The 19,697-nt window shown below is 25.7% G+C and overlaps 3 protein-coding genes across 4 annotated transcripts; 2 read left to right on the plus strand and 1 right to left on the minus strand.

Annotated features, from left to right (window-relative positions):
• Positions 1 to 93: 93 nt before the first annotated feature.
• On the minus strand, positions 94 to 15,683 carry LOC127282430 (RING finger and CHY zinc finger domain-containing protein 1). Of its 2 annotated transcripts, XM_051306668.1 has the most exons (9): positions 15,562 to 15,683; positions 13,208 to 13,584; positions 11,933 to 12,025; positions 11,410 to 11,636; positions 2,498 to 2,703; positions 2,099 to 2,416; positions 1,657 to 1,935; positions 1,482 to 1,572; positions 94 to 1,358 (listed from the first exon to the last, which is right to left on the minus strand). In XM_051306668.1, the coding sequence occupies exons 5-9, from the start codon at positions 2,657 to 2,659 to the stop codon at positions 1,306 to 1,308; spliced, it is 903 nt and encodes a 300-aa protein (XP_051162625.1). In that variant the 5' UTR covers positions 2,660 to 2,703; positions 11,410 to 11,636; positions 11,933 to 12,025; positions 13,208 to 13,584; positions 15,562 to 15,683; the 3' UTR covers positions 94 to 1,305. The 2 variants fall into 2 exon arrangements, with proteins under 2 accessions (XP_051162625.1, XP_051162624.1); XM_051306667.1 differs by lacking the exons at positions 11,410 to 11,636; positions 11,933 to 12,025; positions 13,208 to 13,584; positions 15,562 to 15,683 and adding an exon at positions 2,792 to 3,023.
• LOC127282425 (phospholipase A-2-activating protein) lies at positions 3,097 to 8,711 on the plus strand. Its single transcript, XM_051306660.1, has 6 exons — positions 3,097 to 3,353; positions 3,415 to 4,287; positions 6,453 to 6,783; positions 7,261 to 7,489; positions 7,599 to 8,008; positions 8,097 to 8,711. The coding sequence occupies exons 1-6, from the start codon at positions 3,217 to 3,219 to the stop codon at positions 8,421 to 8,423; spliced, it is 2,307 nt and encodes a 768-aa protein (XP_051162617.1). The 5' UTR covers positions 3,097 to 3,216; the 3' UTR covers positions 8,424 to 8,711.
• Positions 15,606 to 19,196, plus strand: LOC127282427 (la-related protein 6). The gene is made up of 4 exons (XM_051306662.1): positions 15,606 to 15,911; positions 16,910 to 17,359; positions 17,623 to 17,947; positions 18,274 to 19,196. The coding sequence occupies exons 1-4, from the start codon at positions 15,606 to 15,608 to the stop codon at positions 18,819 to 18,821; spliced, it is 1,629 nt and encodes a 542-aa protein (XP_051162619.1). The 3' UTR covers positions 18,822 to 19,196.
• Positions 19,197 to 19,697: the final 501 nt, after the last annotated feature.

The raw sequence follows: 19,697 nt of genomic DNA on the forward strand, positions 1-19,697 counted from the left end.
CAAATTTTCTTAAATCTTTTTTGATATTTTATTTAAATAGGTTTGATTGTCTTTTTTATGTAATTTTATTTTCAATGAAAAAAAAAAAAAACATTTACTGATCACAAAGTGCAAATTTTATTTAATATATATCGAGTAACACAGCATGAATAAAATTTCAGTCGACACTAAAACGAAGACACAATTACGGAATGAATTACATTTATATATATATATATAATTATTACATTTATTGGAATTATTTTAAATTAAAATTTTATTTAAGATATTTTTCTAATATGGAATGATGAATTTTTTTTTTTTTGTTTATGATTGATAAAATCATTTATAAAAATTTCTAAACTAATAAAATTATATTGAAATATATATATATATTTTTTTTACCATTATAATTATTTTCATACGGTAACAAAATTTTCAACGAGCGAAAATTGGTCAAATTTTTATAAATTATAAAACTTATACAATTTAATAGCATTATATAATAATAATAATAATCTAGTAAAGAACAATATTTCAAAAATTTTATTTTTTAACTATTAACCTATTTTTGATCAATGATCAAGAAAAATGTCTTTTAAAAGCTTCATTGGAAAAAACGAGAAAATCTTTCATATTTTTTTTTTAACAAACAATTGCAATATCTCTTCTAATTATTAATTATATCTAGAATATTAAAAACAATTAACAAACCTTTTTTTTTTTGATAAACGACTTGTCTTAAAATACAATACTTTCGGAAATTAAAATCAGTTAATAATAATTCCTTTTAATTAGAAAAAAAAAGTATTTAAAAAAGTACAAATTATAAAGGATTTTGAAAGTTAAAATTGTAAAAAGTAACTAAAATTAGAAATTGTGAAAGATAATTAAAAAAAAAAACAAGTATTAAATGCTAAAAAATAATCTATAGAAAAGGATAAAATAACAAAATTTAAATGATTTACTATTAACTAAAAAAAGTAAAATTAGAGATCGTTGGTATTTATAATTGAAGAAAATTTTTAAACTTCTTTTTTAGTTTGGCAAAAAAAAAAATTGTTGAAAAACCATTAATAGATCCTAATTATTGACTAATTTAAAAAATCTAAAAACCTATATGTATATATATATATTACAATTTCTTAATTGAAATCAATCTACGTGTGATATGAGAATAAAATTGTCTACTTTGAATACTTATCTAAAAAAAGGAAAATATTACCAAAATATCACACTATCATAAATAATGTGATTTTTAACCTTGGAATGTTTTTTTTTCGAATTCAAATTAATGATTTCGCCATTCATCATTTTTTTTTTTTATCAATGATCAGCTTCACCGCTTCCGCTCGCGACTTCACCTGCTTGATTGTTACCTGAAAAATTATTTAAATATAACTTCTAATTTATTATTACTATTTAATAGTTAATATTTTTTTTTTTAAATTTTCTTTTTAATTAAATTTAATATTCACAATAACGATTTGCGTTTTACTCACACAAACCGGAAGTTTCCTTAATTCTGCAAGTATTATAACTTCCACATCTTAGACATTTTAGGCCAACTATGTGAAATTTAACAGTTGATTCCTTAAAATAGAAAAAAAATTATCAAAATAAAAGTAAATTTATGAAAATTTTCTCAATTGTACCGATTAAATGAAAAATTTTTACTTTATGACAGTCCTTGCAGAGAATTTCAACCATTATATCTTCATATTCAGGTGGCATTGGAGTGAGAATTACTTCGCTATCCAAAAATCGCCACAATTCAGTCATATCGAGAAGCGAAGTTTGACAAGTTGGACAAGCATAATGTCCCGAATGAAGAAGATCTTGAAAACAAATTCCATGAAGTAAATGTCCACAAGTTGGTATATGACATGGAATACGACTTGTATGAATAAAATCTAAACAAACGGGACAATTCGAGTGCGATACATTTTCCACACACTGAAAAAAAAAAATTTCAATTAAATTAATTTTCCAAAAAAAAAAATATTCTACTTGAAAGAAAAATTCGTAAACTGATTTATAAAAATTTAAAATCTTAAAAATAACATTTTCTTTTTGTTTTTTAATGCATTTTTATGGCAAATATTGATAAAATATTGACCTTGTGTCCATTTTGCAGTTCCACAGGTAAACACATGTTACACTTGGCACAATGGAAAAATCTATCACGACCTCCAAGTCTACATATACCGCAACCATTACAATGATATTGTTTTTTATCAACATCATCAAACAGGTTGCATTCAAGGCAGGTGTATTTGCCAAAACGACAGTGACATTTTTGGCATGTGGCCTGCACTGGTTGACGAGTATCACATAAAACGCAAATTAATTCAGTGACCTCTTTTCTTTTAACAGTATGCGTTTCCTGTTCATCGTGACAAAATCGACATGTATAAACTTTATTACAACATGGTGTCTGTAAAAAAAGAAAGAAAAAACAATTTATTAAAATTGAAACAAAAATTATGAAAAATAATTTACAAAAATCAATAATTACCACAAATTTTGATTTTCGTTTATAGTGCTCACATCCATAATCATCGCCAATTTCTTCAGTTGCTTCAGTTGCTTTTTCAACTAATGCATTTTCTTCCTGCACTGAATCTAAAGATTCATTAACATCTTTATCTTCCACTGGTGAATTTTTTTCACTTTCCATTTTATTCCAAAAAAATTTATTACCACAGTGATGACGTTTCAATTCTAAATTGAAAAATTAGAAACTTAAAAAGGCATTCCGCATTCGATCAAAAAGAATGAGGTTAGGAATAGAAAAAAAAGGAAAACCCACCGTTAAGTAGATCTAAAAACAAAATTGTTTACTTAATTTTATTGATCTTGAGTACGATCTAACAACCTGGTGTACATGTCTAAAAAATGTAATCAAAAAAATTAATAATCACTTTTGTTTTTTGTCTCCTTTAATATTTATTAACGAATTATTCACTTATTCGTGGAAAATTAGATATTATAAACTTTTTTTTTTTTAACACTTGCACACCTTTGAATTGATAAATTATAACAATTTTGTAATGATGGGAAATGGTGACAAAAAGTCAATTTACCGAATTTACACATTAGTGCGTTATAGAATCCGTGAGATGGAGTTCCTGAATTATCATAGGAGCACAGTCATTATTCGGAAACCATAACCTCCTTTTGGTGACCAAAAATTATAAAAATAAGGAATATTTCTAATTTATTTAATTACTCATTATGTCTGAAACACAATATAAATTAAGCTGTACGCTTGTTGGACATAAATTGGATGTTCGATCTTTGACAGTTACTAAAGATGGAAATATTCTATCAGCCTCCAGGGACAAAACTGCACGTATTTGGAAACCAAGCGGGTATGTTTAATAATATAATTAATTCATTTTTTGAAAATAAAATAAAAATATCAAATTTCAGAGATGGAAAAACCTATGTCGAGGCCGCTGTTTTAAAAGGACACAACAATTTTGTAAGTTCTGTCTGCATTTTAGAATCAACGGAAAAATATACCTCGGGCGTGATAATAACGGGAAGTAATGATTCGAATATTTGTTTATACACACCGGGTGAAAATGAGCCATTTTTTACATTTAAAGCTCATCAAAATACGGTATGTAATTTACGAGCAAGCGAAGAAAAGGGACATTTTCTCTCTAGTTCATGGGATATGACAGCAAAATTATGGAATATAAATGACGTTAGTAATCCAAAGGTGACATTTATTGGTCATACAGCGGCAGTATGGTGTGTATTAGATATAAAAAATGCCCTAATGATAATAACAGGATCGGCCGACAAATTAGTCATTGTTTGGTCGAGAAATGGAATTATAAAACATAAATTAACAGGTCACACTGATTGTGTTCGTGATATTGTTGGCATAAGTGACGATGAATTTTTAACATGTGCCAATGATGCAACTGTACGTCATTGGAATGCATCGCAAGGTATATGCCTTGGTACCTATGATGGTCATACAAATTATATTTACAGTATTTCCGCAACTCCAGGCGGTGAAATAATTGCAACCTCTGGCGAGGATCGTAGTTTACGAATTTGGCAAAAGGCAAATATTAAACAAACTATTTATCTTCCACCGCAATCAATTTGGAGTTCAAAAATATTGCCAAACGGCGATATTGTCACTGGTGCTTCGGATGGTGTACTGAGAATATTTTCCACTAATTTAGAACGTCAGGCTGATGCTCAAGTTTTACAGACATTCGAAGAGGAAGTTGCGAGTGTTCAATTGAACGCTCAACAAGAACTCGGTGGTCTTAAGATCAGTGAGTGAGTATTAAATTATAATATCGAATAATTTATATATATAATAATAAAATGCTTGGTCTGTCCTTCTGTCCTAATTTGAAGTTGGCCTTTTCTGATTTCACGTGTTTTTTTTTTTTTTTTTGAATAGTAATCTTTATGATGAGAAAAAAGAAAAAAGATGCGCCAGAAAATTTCGTACAAGATAGTAATTTGAAAAAAATTTATTTTTAAAAATTAATTTTTAAGGTACCAGGGGCCAACGAATACCTATTAAATATTAATTATAAAAACACAGGCCTCGAATCAACTTAAAGACACAAAAAAGTCGTTTTAGTCGATTTATATTCCAAAAAAAAGTGGATTTGTTTTTTATTTTAACAAAAATATTTTACAGATTTTTAAATAAAAATTTTTTTTTTTTTAATAATAATCCTTTTCGAAGGGTTAAAGTTGAAATTTTTAGAAATAATTAAATTTCAAAAGATATTGTTAATTTTCAAACAATTATTAAATTTTACAGAACTAAAAATAATTTATCAAACAATTTTTGGAAAACATTTTTTAAATTTAATTGAGTCGCCGGAAAGTAAAACCACACAAAATTCTGACTCCCATTGAATTAACATGGCCGTCAGAATTTTATGTGTGGTTTTACTTTCCGGCGACTCAATTGAATTTTCAAAGATTTAAAATTGAGATTTTTGAAATTAATTAAAACTTTAAGTGATTTTTAATTAAAATTTTAAATGATTTCACTAAAAATTTATTAGAAAATGCGGACAAAATACAATAATTTGAAAAATGGTTTCAGATAGTTGAAATTTCAAAGAATATTATTAAAATAGTTAAAAATAATTGAATTTCCTTAGAGTTATAATTGAAATTATTAAATTTCAAAAAAAAAAAATTTTCGAAGGAATATTTTAGAAATAATTAAATTTTAGATGCTTTTAAATTCAAATTATTGAAAATTCAATTAATTTTGAATTCAAATTTTTGAGAATAATGAAATTTTATTTGATTTTAAATTGAAAATTTTTGGGAAATAATTGAATTTTAATTAAAATTTTGAAAATAATTGAATATTAGTTGATTTTAAAACCACAATTTTAAGAAAATAATTGAATTTTAGTTTATTTTGAATTGAATACTTGGAAAATAATTGAATTTTAGTTGATTTTGAATTGAAATTTATGAAACTAATTAAATTGAAATTGAAAATTTTTAAAACAATTGAATTTTAGTTGATTTAGGATTGAAAATTTTGAAAATAATTAAATTTCAGTTGAAATTTGAAAAATAATTGAATTGTAGTTTATTGTGAATTGAAATTTTTGAAAATAATTGAATTTTAGTTGACTTTGAATTGAAATTTTTGAAAATAATTGAATTTCAATTCATTTTGAATTGAAAATTTTGGAAATAATTGATTTTCAATTGAAATTTTGGATAATAATTCAATTTAAGTTCATTTTTGATTGAAAATTTGAATAATTAATTTTGAATAGAAATTTTAGAAAATAATTGAATTTTATTTCATTTTAAATTGAAAACTTGGTAAATAATTAATTTTTAAATTGAAAATTTTTGATAATTATTGAATTTTAATTGATTTTGAATTAAAATTTCTTATAATAATTGAATTTTAGTTTATTTTGAATTGAAATTTTTAAAAAATAATTCAATTTTATTGTGATATTTTTTTTTAAATTATAAACAATTGTTAAATTTCATAAAAATTTTAATTGAAAAAATAATTTTGATATAATTGAATTTGTGATGTATTTCATTAAAATTATTAAAAATAATTAATTTAGTGAAGAATCATTTTAGTTCAAAATTTGTTAAATAATTGAATTGAAGAAGATCTGAAGAAGATCTACATTTTATACTAAAAAATGTATTTTATTTATATTTTTTTTTCATATGTAAAAAAAATGTCGCATTTTATTAAAATAAGTCGATAAAAGTCGTATTTTTGAAAAAAATTGGAAAAAGTCGTATAATCCGAGGCCTGTAAACATATAATTTTCATTATTATCATTTAATATGTAATAATATTCTAATAAAATAAATTATTATTGATAATATTAATCTTTAATTTTTTTTATAACAAACAATTAAATACTTAATTTGGCGCGCGTTTAATTTTGCTAGTTTGATTATTAATTTTGATTAATTTTCAGATTACCAGATTCAACTGCTTTATTTACACCGGGGAGAAAAGATGGTCAGACAAAAATGGTGAGAGAGGGGAGCAATGTGGTTGTTTATAGTTGGTCAGCGGGTCAGCAGCAGTGGAAAAAAATTGGCGATGTCATGGGTGCAACGGGAGGAAGTGCTGCAACTTCTGGAAAACAACTTTACAATGGAATCGAGTACGATTATGTATTTTCAGTTGATATTGAAGAAGGTTCGCCACCATTAAAATTGCCCTATAATATTGGACAGGATCCTTGGCATGTTGCACAAAAATTCATTCACGATAATGAATTGAGTCAATTATTTTTAGATCAGGTATTAATTAATTTGATTTTTTTGCTTTTTTACAGACCTCAGATCGACTTGAAGGCACAAAAAAATCAATTTACCTTCTAAAGACGATTTTTTAAAATTTAATTAGTTAATAAATATTTTACTTTAAATAATTAATGTTATTAGAAATTAAATTCATTGTATTAATTCCTTAAGAATAATTCTAGAAGAATACTATGAAGATAATTTATTTGGAATAATTTTCAAAATTTTAATTAAGTATAACAAATTTATAAAAAAAAATTAAAAAATTTCAAAAAATTAAATTAAAAATTTTTTGAAGCAATTTATTCCAATTTAAAATTTTGGTATACTTTTTAAAATAAAATAATAATAAAACTAATAATATTATTAAAATAAGTCGGAAAAAGGCGAAAAAAACGTATAATCCGAAGCCATTTTTATATTTATAATTTGTTGATATTTTATTTATATTTTTAATTTAAAATTTTACTCCAGGTGGCTAATTTTATAGTAAAAAATTCACAAGCTGCGCCTGTATTGAATACAACTGCTCAATATACAGATCCATTTACCGGGGGAAGTAGATACATTCCTACGTCAAATGCACCGAGTACTGAACAAAAAATTCCCATTGCCAGTTCCTCTAATTCGTCAGTTGGTACTATCTACATACCTAGAGATAGTTATTTAAAATTGGAGCAAGCGAATCTCACAGTGATTTTTGGTGATTATCTCTCTCTTTTTTTCATTTTTCAACTAATAATTAATTTTTCAATTAATAATAATATAATTAATAATTGATTTTAAATTACGAAACGAAATTTTTTTTTTAGACAAATTGCGTGAATTTAATGCAAAACGTGACAGTATGCATCAAGCATTGGATGATAAATTGGAATCAGTGGTAAAACTCGCGGGTAATGATTCTATAATTCCTGGATCAATAGATATTTTAAAAGGGCTTTTAGATTGGACAAACGATATAGTGTTTCCTGCTCTTGATATTGCACGATTGGCCGTTTTACGAAAAGAAGTTAACGATGAATTATGTAATGAGGATTTAATGGAAGTTGTAAGACGACACATTAATGCCAATTCATTACAATCGAATCAAATGCTCAGCTTTCGATTGTTGGCGAATATGTTCTCACATAAAAAAGGAGAGAAACTCGGTCTTGAATATCGAGATGAAATTCTCAAGTGTTTGTTAAATCTACCCTCACTAGGCAACAAAAATAATCAAGTAAAACTAATTTCCTTATATTCATTATTGTAGAATTAAAAATTCAAAATGTTTATTGGTTTTTTAATTTGGGGGTTTTTTTTTTTAGGTTTCAATAGCCACTTACGTATTAAATTTAACTGTTGCATTAAATAAACATAACGATACATCGGGCAAAACGAGAGCAATGAACGTGATATTGTCAATGATTCCACGATTACAAGAGCCGGAGGCAATATTTAGGATTTTAGTTGGACTGGGAACACTTCTCGATGGCACTAATGATGTAAACAATCGAAATGAATTAATTGAAGCAGTGCGTCAATCTGAAGTTGCCTTAACAATGCTTAGAACATTATCGGAAGACAATGGCGATGTTAATTCACAAAATAAGCTTGCCAGTTGTTCGAAACAAATTATCAATTTACTTTTTTAAAAAAAATTGGAAATTTTCTTTTTAAAACATGTAAATTTGCAATGCTTTTATATATTTTTATCATATGTACAGTTTTTTGATGCTGTAAACGAGACTGGAAAATACCTTTTTTGTCACTATTATTTATAATACAAGTTTATTAACTATAAAAATCTTTTTTTAACTTCTTTCATTATAATTTCAAAAATAAATTAAAAATATATAATCGAATATATTTGCAAAAAAAAAATTTAATCAGCTAAAAATAAATTCCAATATTTTACAATAAAAAATAATACTACAGTCAAATCTGTTTAATTTGTTTAGAAACCTTAAAAATCAGATTAATTAGATAGAAATAATAAAAAATTAATTTTAGATTATAATTAGAATTAATTTTAAAAAAATAGTAATTTTTGAAAAAAATTATTTTTTTCGAATTTGAATTAAATTAATTTTGTTTGCATATGTGAGCAATATGTGCACACGTGCGTAACATTTTACTTTCACTATTACTCCTCTTTGCAGATCGTCTTGCGTGATCAATTGGCAGGAAATCGATGTAGAATTGATATATATACTGATTTTACAATTACAAAAACATTGATTCAATTTTGTTGATCAAACAAGTAATGAATATTATTATATCATCGTGTTGTTACAGGAATAACATATAAATTTTATTTAATTTGCATAAATTATTAGCTAATCAAAGTCACATAAACCTTTCTTCATTTATAATCTTTCTGAATTATGTATTCAATATTCATGAAAAAAATTATTTTATTATTAGGGACTTTAAATAGAAAAAATAATTTATATTCCAACAATCATTTAAATTGAAATTCTATTTTTATTTTTTATAATTTATTATTATTATTATTATTATTAGTTTTTATTATTATATATTATATAGTTAAAACTATAAATTTTTAAATCGTAAAATACTTTCATTGCGACTGTATAATTTTGATTTTAATGTCAATTGTAAACAAATTTTATGAGTTCTACAAATTGAGATTCAAATATTATTTTGTCTATTTGATTTAGTTAGTAAAAAAAAAAAGTAATTGATCTTTATATTGATGTAGAAAACGAGAGAGGTTTTCATTTCTGGATAGAATATGATGAAAGGAAGACTGATGGTTCTTTTAAATAGAGAGTCACTGGGGCTGACTCAGATTCGTCAAGATGACCATGACCATAATAAAGGACCACGACCAGCTTACTTAGCTTTTAATGTTGTTGTAACATGTATACTAACACCATTAAAATACATTAACTGAACTACAACGTTATACACCAGCAAGTAATAAAATACTTACAGGATACCGAGTTGAAGGATTTCTGATTCTAAAACAAGAACTATATTTTTTTTTCTCTACAATACACTCTAATCATTACCGTTTTATTACTACTTCATTTATTATCTGTATTTAATTTTTATTATATTTTATTTAAAATTATTATTTGTTTAATATTAACTATTTTATAAATTAATTATTAAAATTAATTTTTTATTAATTAATTATTTAAGTTGAAAATTTTGAAAAATTAGTTCGAAACCAAACAATAATTTTGTGATGCTCGTGACTAAAAAAAAAAAAAAAAATTAACATAATGTCTGATTAAAAATTATCTGGAGGTAGAGATTTACATTTAATAGATTCTGCATGAATAGAAAAAAAACAAGAAAAATAGAAAAATATTTTGTTGTAATAGCAAGAAACTAATAATATTCATAGAAAATTTTTTTAATAAAGTTCCTTTGTTTTTTTTTAAATTAAATAATGAAAGAATTTCTGGCAAAAGTGAATGCAAACCAAATATTAACCCAGAGAGTATAAATAAAATTTTAATAAAAAATTTTTTTCAATTTTAATTTAATATTTTTTTTTTTCCTTTAATGTGAAATAGAATAAAAATTTTTGTTTACATTTGCGATGAGTAACAAAAAAATATTGTTATTCACTTTAAAAAAAAACGACGTGTTTAAATAGTGCATTTTTATTGTTCATAATTTACAGTAAATGCTTAGAATTTTATTGACGTAAACAAAGAAAAAATCAAATCGCTAGTTATCTAATAGGCTGGTAAACAAATTCTACGAAGTGCGAGTGAAACAGTTTCTCACGGAATGAATATTTAATAAATGATGATAATAATAAAATGAATGAAAATTGAAGACGAGTTCGTGATTCTATGCATTTTAAATATAGACGTCATGTTATTCACCGTTTATCTTCGATTGCATCAAAATTATGATCCGATTCATAATAGACGCACGCTAATGACATAATGAAAATGAATAAAAAAAAAATAACGTTTAGAGAGGATTTTTTAGAATCAAGGCTTTGGAATTTTTTTTTTAAATTTCACCAGTATGTGAAAATTTTTTAACGATGAAAAAAAAATCTCAGTTAATACTGCATGCGAGGGTCACTCCAAAAATAATGCGCTTCGATATTTCTCAAGGAAACCAGAAACGAGATAATTTTACTGACGAGTTACTCGATTGTGAATAAGTATATTCATGTTCACAATTTATTATGCGAACATAACCGCATGTCGGTATAATAATCACAAGCGAAAAAAGTAATCCAAAAAAATTAAGTAAAAGACACGACCCTTAATTACATATATAAACTGGATTATTTTAATTTTTTTTCTAGCGAAAATATAAAAAAAAGCGCCAACTTTCTTTATCTATTTATTGTTTTTTTAAATTTCTTTTTTAATAATTAATTAATAAAATCTAATTTTTTTTCCAGAAATTAAGTAAATTTCTAATTTAAACTAAATTAATAAAAAGCTAAAATAGCTACGAGATCTCATTCGATAAGTGAGGATTAAAAAAACAACTCCGTTACACGATGATATAAGTTGCAATAAGATATATAGATCCAAGAAAAAAAGAAGATGAGGTGAAACATCTATTTAAACGGGAAAACAATTCCCTCTTAGAAAAAAAAAAAAATAATTTGTAAGAAAATTTCTCATTACTCACATATTAATAGAGAGGGGATTGGTAGTATTTTAGCGAAACATCATTTCTAAGCGCGTTAAAGATCAATCCCGTAGACCAGGATCTAATGACTTGACAGCCGTAACCTTCAGAGCGTGTAAACGTGCAGTCAATTGAATTTTCATGAAATCGAGAATTATTGTACTGTAAACAATCCTGTTCATCTAATTACGTTGCAAACCACTTCCCATTTTTTTTTTCCTCTTCACCTAAATGAGAAAAAAAATACAAATTTTTGTATTTAAACAATTTTTATAAAAAGTAAAATTTTTCAAAATATTCTATTAAGGTTGCAAATTTAATTAATTAAAATATTAGTACATTTTAAAAATTGTATTTTCATTTTGAAAAATACTTTTTTTTCAATATTTTCATTTAATTAAATAATTGTTTCTTCTTTCAGACAAATTAGTTTTAATTAATAGTAATTAATCTAAAATAGATTTACTATGAATTTATTTTACTCTGTATAAAATGTAAATTTCTAATTAAACAGAATACAAACCCATCTAATGCCCTGAGGGTAGGTCCTTGAAAGTATTCTGATGATTGCCCAGGGCAACAAAATCTCCTTGGAAATATTAGCAACGGCCTGCCACTGTTCACAATTTAAAATAAAAATATTAGATTGAAAGATATTAATTTTGTAACATAAGTTGTTATTATTATTATCAAGATTTACATTAATCATTTTATTCAAAATGTGAATTAAAAATTACAATATAGAAAATAAAAATTAAATAATTAATTTAATAAATAAAATTTAAAAAAAAAATTCATCTTTTACAGACTTTTTCAATAAAAAATAAGCCTGATAAATAAAGAATATTGAAGAGATATTGTATAGAGTCTAAGAAATGAATTTTTAACATTGCAAAAAATCAAAGCGTTGTAGTTTACGAGGTAGTAAATCTTTTATTTTTTTGTGTTAGATTTTTCATTGATTCAATGCCATGCCTCGAGAAAAATGTATATATATATATATATATATATATATATATATAAAATCTTTTAGGTCAAGTTAAACTGATCAAACACAAGAAAAGATGGATCGAGTATAATTGGATTAGTCGCAATGGTATGACTCAAAAAAATTTTATCGCACAAATTTCCCCAAGAGAAAAATTCACTTTTATTTTGCGTAGGTAGATAATGTATTAAAAAAAAAATACAACAACAACTCGCGCATTAAAGTCTCTTAAAATACGTCGACTATATCACTCTCGGTCTACTTTCAATTTTATTTTAATTTTATTGTTCGCAAAAAATTCCAAACTTTTTTTTTTGAAAAAAATTAAATTTAGAAATAATTTATTTCATTTTTTCCAAATTTCTATTTTATGAATAAGTTGATTCAATAATTTACTAACAATAAAAACACATTTTATTTCCAAGTCCTTTGAACTCTAGATTCGATGGACCGAATCTTTTGTAAAAGTTAAAATCTTTGTAACGCTTCATTCAAAAGCGTGAGAATTTTTTTTTTCTTCATTACCTTTATAGACGATTAATTTTATAAAGGTGAAAAAAAAGATTTATGAAAAAAATTCCAATATGTGAATATATATTAGAGATAATAGTAAATTTTATTCACTTTGGAAATTGGAAAAAAAAATTCTCATCAATTAAATAAATACTCAAATATTTTTGATTAAAATAACAAAAAATTAATGAATAAAAAAACAAATTTTTTGCAGGAATATTAAATAATCGATAGAGTCAATAAAACATTTAAAAATTCCATTGAAGAATTAAATAAAGTTTAAAAGGCTATAGATACCTTGTTTAAAAAGGGGGGAGGAGGGATTAGTGATTAATTTGATTTTCTTTGCAAGTGTTTCTTCGACTATTGCCCAGTACATATAATTGTCCTTCCCCAGTGCATGATTCCTTACGCGGTACCGGCCGCACTTGACCTATATCTTAATATTCTCGTAGCGTCCGGATGCGAAGTCTTGTGCGTGTGCATATAAGAAAATATTCTTCACGAACAAGAAGAGACAGTATTATGGTGTCCTTCTTCCTGTCGCATGACATCGTACATTGGCGGTAAAAGTGGAAGAATATGTTCATCTTTTCCGCAAAAATTTATTCGAGGTCCATACAGAAGACAAGATCATCCAAGTGTAACTGACCTTACTTCCGAAGTTGTTTTACCTGAAAAAAAAATTCAATTCAATAAAGATAATAATTTCACAGAAAGCTTTCCGCTATTCTATTAAAAAAAAAATATATATATAGTAAATTAATTATTATTCTTGTTGCAAATTCCATTATTATACAAAATACTTTAAAAATAAATAAATTAATAATAAATTAATAATTAATGTAAAAATTAATAATAAATTATAAATTAATAAGAACTAATAATAAATTAAATAATTAATTTTTTTTTGAAATTATAATATAATTAAGAATGGGAAAATTTAAAAAATTTTCATTGAATGCGGAAAATTTTGACAAAGATGTCAAGGTTATAAGACGTCGCATGTCCTTGAATATGCCAAAACCTTTTGACTGCTTATACCATAAATATGAAGAGCGATTACGAAATTTATGATTTCGAAGGGGACGAATGAAAAGGTGTCTGAACAAATCTTGCAAATCAAATTGATGATTCATTTCCTTTGCAAATAGCGTGGAATCTAGAAAATAAACTGACATTAAAAATGACGACTGGATCAAAAACCATCGATTAAATAAAAAAATTAAACGAAAGGTAAAAAATGGAAATTTTTTTTTTTCCAACTTAAAATTAAAATCTTATGTACTTGTTAAATTCATTTTTTTTTTTAATTCTAAAATCTAAATTCTTTTCCAATTCTAAATCATTTGAATAAATATTCTATTATTTTTTAAATAATTCATTTTGAATTATTTATCAAAAAAATTTTCAAAATTATTATAATCAAAAAAATTAATAAATTCACAACAAAATAGTAGATTTTAAGTATTTTAAATTTTAAGGTACCGAATTTTTATTTAACAATTTTTTATTAAAAAAAAAAAAACCCAGTTCAACCGAATATTAATTTAGCCAAATTCTAATTGAACAGAATTTAAAGTGATTTGAATTTGTAAATCCTTATTTTCCAATTCACCGAATTTTTATTCGAATTCGAATCACTTGAAATTCTGTTCAATTTTGTTAAGTAAAAATTCGTTTAAAAAAAAAAATTCTGTTTATGTGAAAATTCATGATCTTGATGCAAAAAATATTTTGCAAGAAAAATAAATTGTCGACAATTTTGTTTGGATTTTTTCAAGAAAATAAAAATTATTATAGAATTAAAAAGGAGAAAAAAAATGTAAGAAGTTGATCGAAAATTACCGGGTTTTGAAGAATGAACAACAAACAAGAGATTAAAGAAGAAAAAAAGAAGAAGAAGAAGAAGAAGAAGCGGAGGGACTTTAAATTAAATGAGTATTACTTTAGTTTATAAGGGTTATAAGGAGTCTCTCACAGAGGGGACATGGAACTGAATGGCGACCCTGGAGGAATGATCGAGTCGCACTCTTGACCGGCATTCAAGCAAGGTCACGACCTCAGGGGAGGTCTCCGACGACGAGCTTTACCTTCGAGGTAAAGCATCGCGCATGCGTACCACCTGCTCGCCCGGCGAAAGTATTTAAACAAGATCGCGGGCCTTTCAGAAGGCCACTATTCTTCGAACTGTCACGAATCGCGCAACTTCCTTTTTTTTATTATTATTATTATTATTATTATTATTATTTATCTTTCACAAAAAACCGGTGAACCAGGTACCAGAAAAGAGCGTCGATTTGGAGCTTCACGAATGCAATTTCGTTTCTCTTTCTATTCGAAGGACCCTTCCTTTGCCTCTCACTTTAATTATATGACCAGTGTTATTTACCAGTTAAACTGACAGTGTCACTAAAATACAAAAGTGTCGAACCTTCATTTAAAAAAAAATCCAAATGTTGCAAATTGAGGAAAAGACATTTTTACAGGAAAAATACAGAATTTTGTGATTAAATCACTTTTTTTAAAAAAAATTTTATAGAAACAATAGAATATATTGTGATATTTTTTCGCATTTATTTTAATTGTTTTCATTAATCTTAAATTTAAAATAAATAAATTCTGTGATAAATAGAAAATAGTGTACATACCCGAATGTTTTGATTTTTGAAAGAAGAATTTTTTTTTTTCAATCATGGAAGAATTGGAAGTGCAACAGGAATTAGAGGACAAATTGGGAAATTTGTCATTTTTACCACCGCCGATGAAAAAATCCGATACAAGGGACAGTATTTCGTCAGTTGATAGCGATGTGAGTCTTTCATTTGATCGTCGAGGCTCAAAGGGCGAAGATGCCGATTTATCCGATAGCGGCAGTTCCGATTGTGACAGAAAACTTGGAAACGAGATTAATCTGCAAAAAATACAAAATAAAATCAGTGATCACGATTCTGGCGCTGATTCATTTGATGATATTGTACCGAGGGAAACAGAAACTCAGGTAACAGATAAGATTTTTTTTTTCCCCATATATAAATTATACTAAAAGAAATTAAATTTTATAAAAAAAATTCAAAAATTATATTTAGATAATTAAAATTATTCAGTCAGTAAATTTGAAAATGGAAAATTTGAATAGAAAGTTTGTAGGAAAGGAAAATTGATATTCTTGCGATTTGATTCTGGCAATCATAATAAATGAACTAGAATTATGAAACGTTGCATAATTATCCCAACGGAAATTGTTCCTACTTAACCACTTATGCAAGAACAATGTATATTAAAAACGTCAGAATATAAACGTTTTTTTCCATTTGTCAGTAAAATTTTCCCCCTGTTGAAATTAGTAGAAAGTTCTAAAAAAATTCAATCATATTTTGAAAAATATTTTCAATTATTTATATAGATATTAATTTTTTTTTCTCTCAGTTTGTTATTATAAATTATTTTTTTTTCTGACTTTATTGAGGACCAAATAAATAGAAAAACTATTTTTTCAAAATAAACAAGTTTTATGCGATAAACAACCAATTACACACGGCTTTAAATGATTTAAGTCTATTAAAATGAGGTCATTTAAAAAAATATCCTGCAAAAAAATTGAATTTTCTTTACCGATACGAAATCTATTTACGGCCGCATTTGTAATTTTATCTCTTGAAATCATCACGATGACGAATAGTAATAAAATTGCTACATTTAATGTATGTCATTGATACGAGTGTTCCATTCACAATATATATACAGTTGCAAATGAATTACGAGCTTATGGAGGTGTAAAATACTTTAATTGTTCATTTAACAATTCTACCATTTAAAGCATCGTTGTAATAAAGATGTTAGAACATTGCATAAATTACTTATTCTTAATGAAAGTCTTGTAAACCATGTTCTAGTTAAATTACTATATAATAAAATAGAACATTTTTTTTTAAAAAACATTAAATCATTATTTTAATACTATTTTTTTTAAATTAATTTTTTTTTCCAAATACCTAGATTGCAAAAGAAAAGGCAGATGAAGATTTTGTCCCACCAAATGATGAATTGGCTGATAAAATTTGTGCTCAGGTGGAATTTTATTTTTCAAATGAAAATATTGTTAAGGATGCATTTTTATTGAAACACGTGAAACGTAATAAGGAAGGTTACGTGTCTCTAAAATTGATCTCTAGTTTCAAGAGGGTCAAGCACCTTAGTCGAGATTGGAGAGTGGTGGGCGCTGCTCTTGCGAGGTCAAAAAAGCTCGAGGTAAACGAGCTCGGTACCAAGCTACGAAGAATTGATCCTCTACCGCCTTTCGATCAGACAACTCCTTCCAGAACTGTTCTCGCGGCAAGGTTACCCATTGAAAAATTGTCTGTCGAAACTGTTGCGGAACTCTTCAAAACTTGTGGCGAGATCGCTTTGATACGTGTTCTTCGACCCGGTCATCCTGCGCCTGCAGAGGTAAATTTTTTTCCATTAGAAAAATATAAACAATTTTTACAATTAGATAATTATCTATTATTTCTTTATAATTAATTATAATTTTTAATTTTTAATTTTTAATTTTTAATTTTTAATTTTTAATTTTTAATTTTTAATTTATAATTTATAATTTTTAATTTATAATTTATGATTTATAAATTTATAAATTTATAATTTATAAATTAAAATTTATTAAAATGTAAAAAATTTATATATTAAATTTTAATTTTAATTTTGATTAGGTGAGGCAGGCAATTGCAAAGAGACCAGATTTAGCATCGAGTGAAGAATGTGCAATGATTGAATTTATTGATTCGGCCTCAGCGAGAATGGCTTTGCAAATGCCTTTAGGTGAAGCGAAGATTTATGCTCTTCAACAGCCAGTTGATAAGAAGAGGAAGCAACAATCGTCTAAAAAGAATCCTGTAACGAGGGTTTCTCGCGAGGAAAATTATAATTCCTCAAGTTGCGCGAGCGGTTCTGAGAATGATGAAGGGAAATCGAGGCATCGTAGACAAATTTATAATCATCCAATTTATCATGTTTTCACCGGTCATCCCTATCAGCGTAAGAAAATAATTTACAATTATTTTTCAAATCAAAGAATTTTATTCTCTTTTTTTTCCATTTTCCTGATTCTTAATTGCATTAATTTTTTCAAAAATTTATTATTAAAATATTGAATATTATTATATTATTAAATTTATTATTAATTGTTAATTAAAAAAATTTAATTATTTATTAAATTAATTATAATTCTTTCAATTGCATTAATTTTTTCAAAATTTTTTTATTAAAATATTATTATATTATTAAATTTATTATTAATTGTTAATTTAAAAAAATTTAATTATTTATTAAATTAATTATTTTACCTTGCACAAAAATTTCAGCTGGTCCACCGTCACCGGAAGCTTGGATGCCACGAAGACTTTCATCGTGCTCAATGTCCGGTGGTCCAGATAATGGATTACTTTTACGACGTCTATCCTCGTGTTCAGGATCGGGTTCGGAATCAGGTAATTTTGGAAGAAGATTTTCATCGTGTTCATCAAGTTCGGAGACTGGTTATTTTCATGCGGTTTATCCACCTGGATATTATCAGCCAACGAGACGATTTTCATGTTGTTCCGGCTCGGCTGGTGGTGGTGGTTCATCGGGATCAGATTGTAGCGGTGGTTGTTTTAGTCCAACGAGACGTGGTTCTGGTGATTGTGGACCATTTCTTCGACGATTATCGGCATGTAGTCGTGATTCTGGATACGAAATGGGAACAAGAAGATTGTCATCTTGTTCATCGAGTTCGGAAACTGGATATTTCCGACCGAGAAGCAATAGTGGAATTGTTGTCACTCATCTTCCGGAAAATGTCACAAGATTACCGTCTGGACCTGATGGAACTCGAGGATTTGGTAGACCATCGAGAATGGCTACCAGTTAGTTAATTTTCATTTTTAGAATATATATATTTTAATTTAAAATTTGTCTTTATATTATAATAAGCATTAATAGTGAATAAAAACGAAATACTTTTTTTTTTTACTATTATAATTATAAATCTTGTATATATGTATATTTATAATTGTAAAATATTGTTGAATTTTATTTTAAGGATAATTAAGTTAAAATTGTACGATGTACATAATTTTAAAAGAGCTTTTTTAAAGCTTACTTTGTGATCAAATGCTCTCTGATGTCATATATTGTTAAATGCGATTTGAGATGAAAAATTTTGGATATTATGTTATCATATGTATATTAATAGTGAAATAAAAGCATTATTTTCATTATTTAATGAATTTAATGTTTAATCAAAGCTTATGTATTATTATATTAAAAAAAACAAAACGAAATGATCATACTTAACCTCAAATATTTTTAATGAATCTCCAAGGTAGCCATTTGTCAAACTTCCCTTCCCGACACATATTTGCCTTTTTAATATCAATTATTGACAATAAATTGAGAAGTAATATCCGTAACAGTCCACAAATACTTTTTATTTATTTTATCTTGAACACAAAGTTTCAAGAACCATAAGAAAATTTAAAAAATCTCGTTTCATTCGATAATAAACTGCTAACAACTTCATACCCATATTGTTAATAGCGGTAATATTTAAATTTTAAATATAAAAAAAGATTTCTCTCTCTAAAAAATGTTAATACAATGTGTAATTTGTAAATAATAATAACAACAACAAAATAATTAATTAATTTAACATTTAATTATAATTTCCGGTTCTTTCTAAGAGCGAAAGATAGAAAAATATTTGTATTCTATTTTCTGGATTGAAGTCACGTGATATATTAATATT

This window comes from Leptopilina boulardi, unplaced genomic scaffold, assembly GCF_019393585.1.
Source record: "Leptopilina boulardi isolate dan_hultmark-lab unplaced genomic scaffold, ZJU_Lbou_2.1 LbouV2_30, whole genome shotgun sequence".
NCBI classification, from domain to species: domain Eukaryota; kingdom Metazoa; phylum Arthropoda; class Insecta; order Hymenoptera; family Figitidae; genus Leptopilina; species Leptopilina boulardi.

Bases quoted from the DNA above. Each gene is read 5' to 3' on its own strand.
- LOC127282430 (XM_051306668.1), bottom strand. From the start codon at position 2,659: ATGGAAAGTGAAAAAAATTCACCAGTGGAAGATAAAGATGTTAATGAA. The intron at 1,573-1,656 runs GTAAAAATTTTT...TTCTATTTTAAG, and splicing joins TCTGCAAGGACTGTCATAAA to GAATCAACTGTTAAATTTCA. The intron at 1,359-1,481 runs GTGAGTAAAACG...ATAATTTTTCAG, and splicing joins TAAGGAAACTTCCGGTTTGT to GTAACAATCAAGCAGGTGAA.
- LOC127282425 (XM_051306660.1), top strand. From the start codon at position 3,217: ATGTCTGAAACACAATATAAATTAAGCTGTACGCTTGTTGGACATAAA. The intron at 3,354-3,414 runs GTATGTTTAATA...ATCAAATTTCAG, and splicing joins CGTATTTGGAAACCAAGCGG to AGATGGAAAAACCTATGTCG. The intron at 4,288-6,452 runs GTGAGTATTAAA...ATTAATTTTCAG, and splicing joins GGTGGTCTTAAGATCAGTGA to ATTACCAGATTCAACTGCTT.
- LOC127282427 (XM_051306662.1), top strand. From the start codon at position 15,606: ATGGAAGAATTGGAAGTGCAACAGGAATTAGAGGACAAATTGGGAAAT. The intron at 15,912-16,909 runs GTAACAGATAAG...CCAAATACCTAG, and splicing joins CGAGGGAAACAGAAACTCAG to ATTGCAAAAGAAAAGGCAGA. The intron at 17,948-18,273 runs GTAAGAAAATAA...CAAAAATTTCAG, and splicing joins CACCGGTCATCCCTATCAGC to CTGGTCCACCGTCACCGGAA.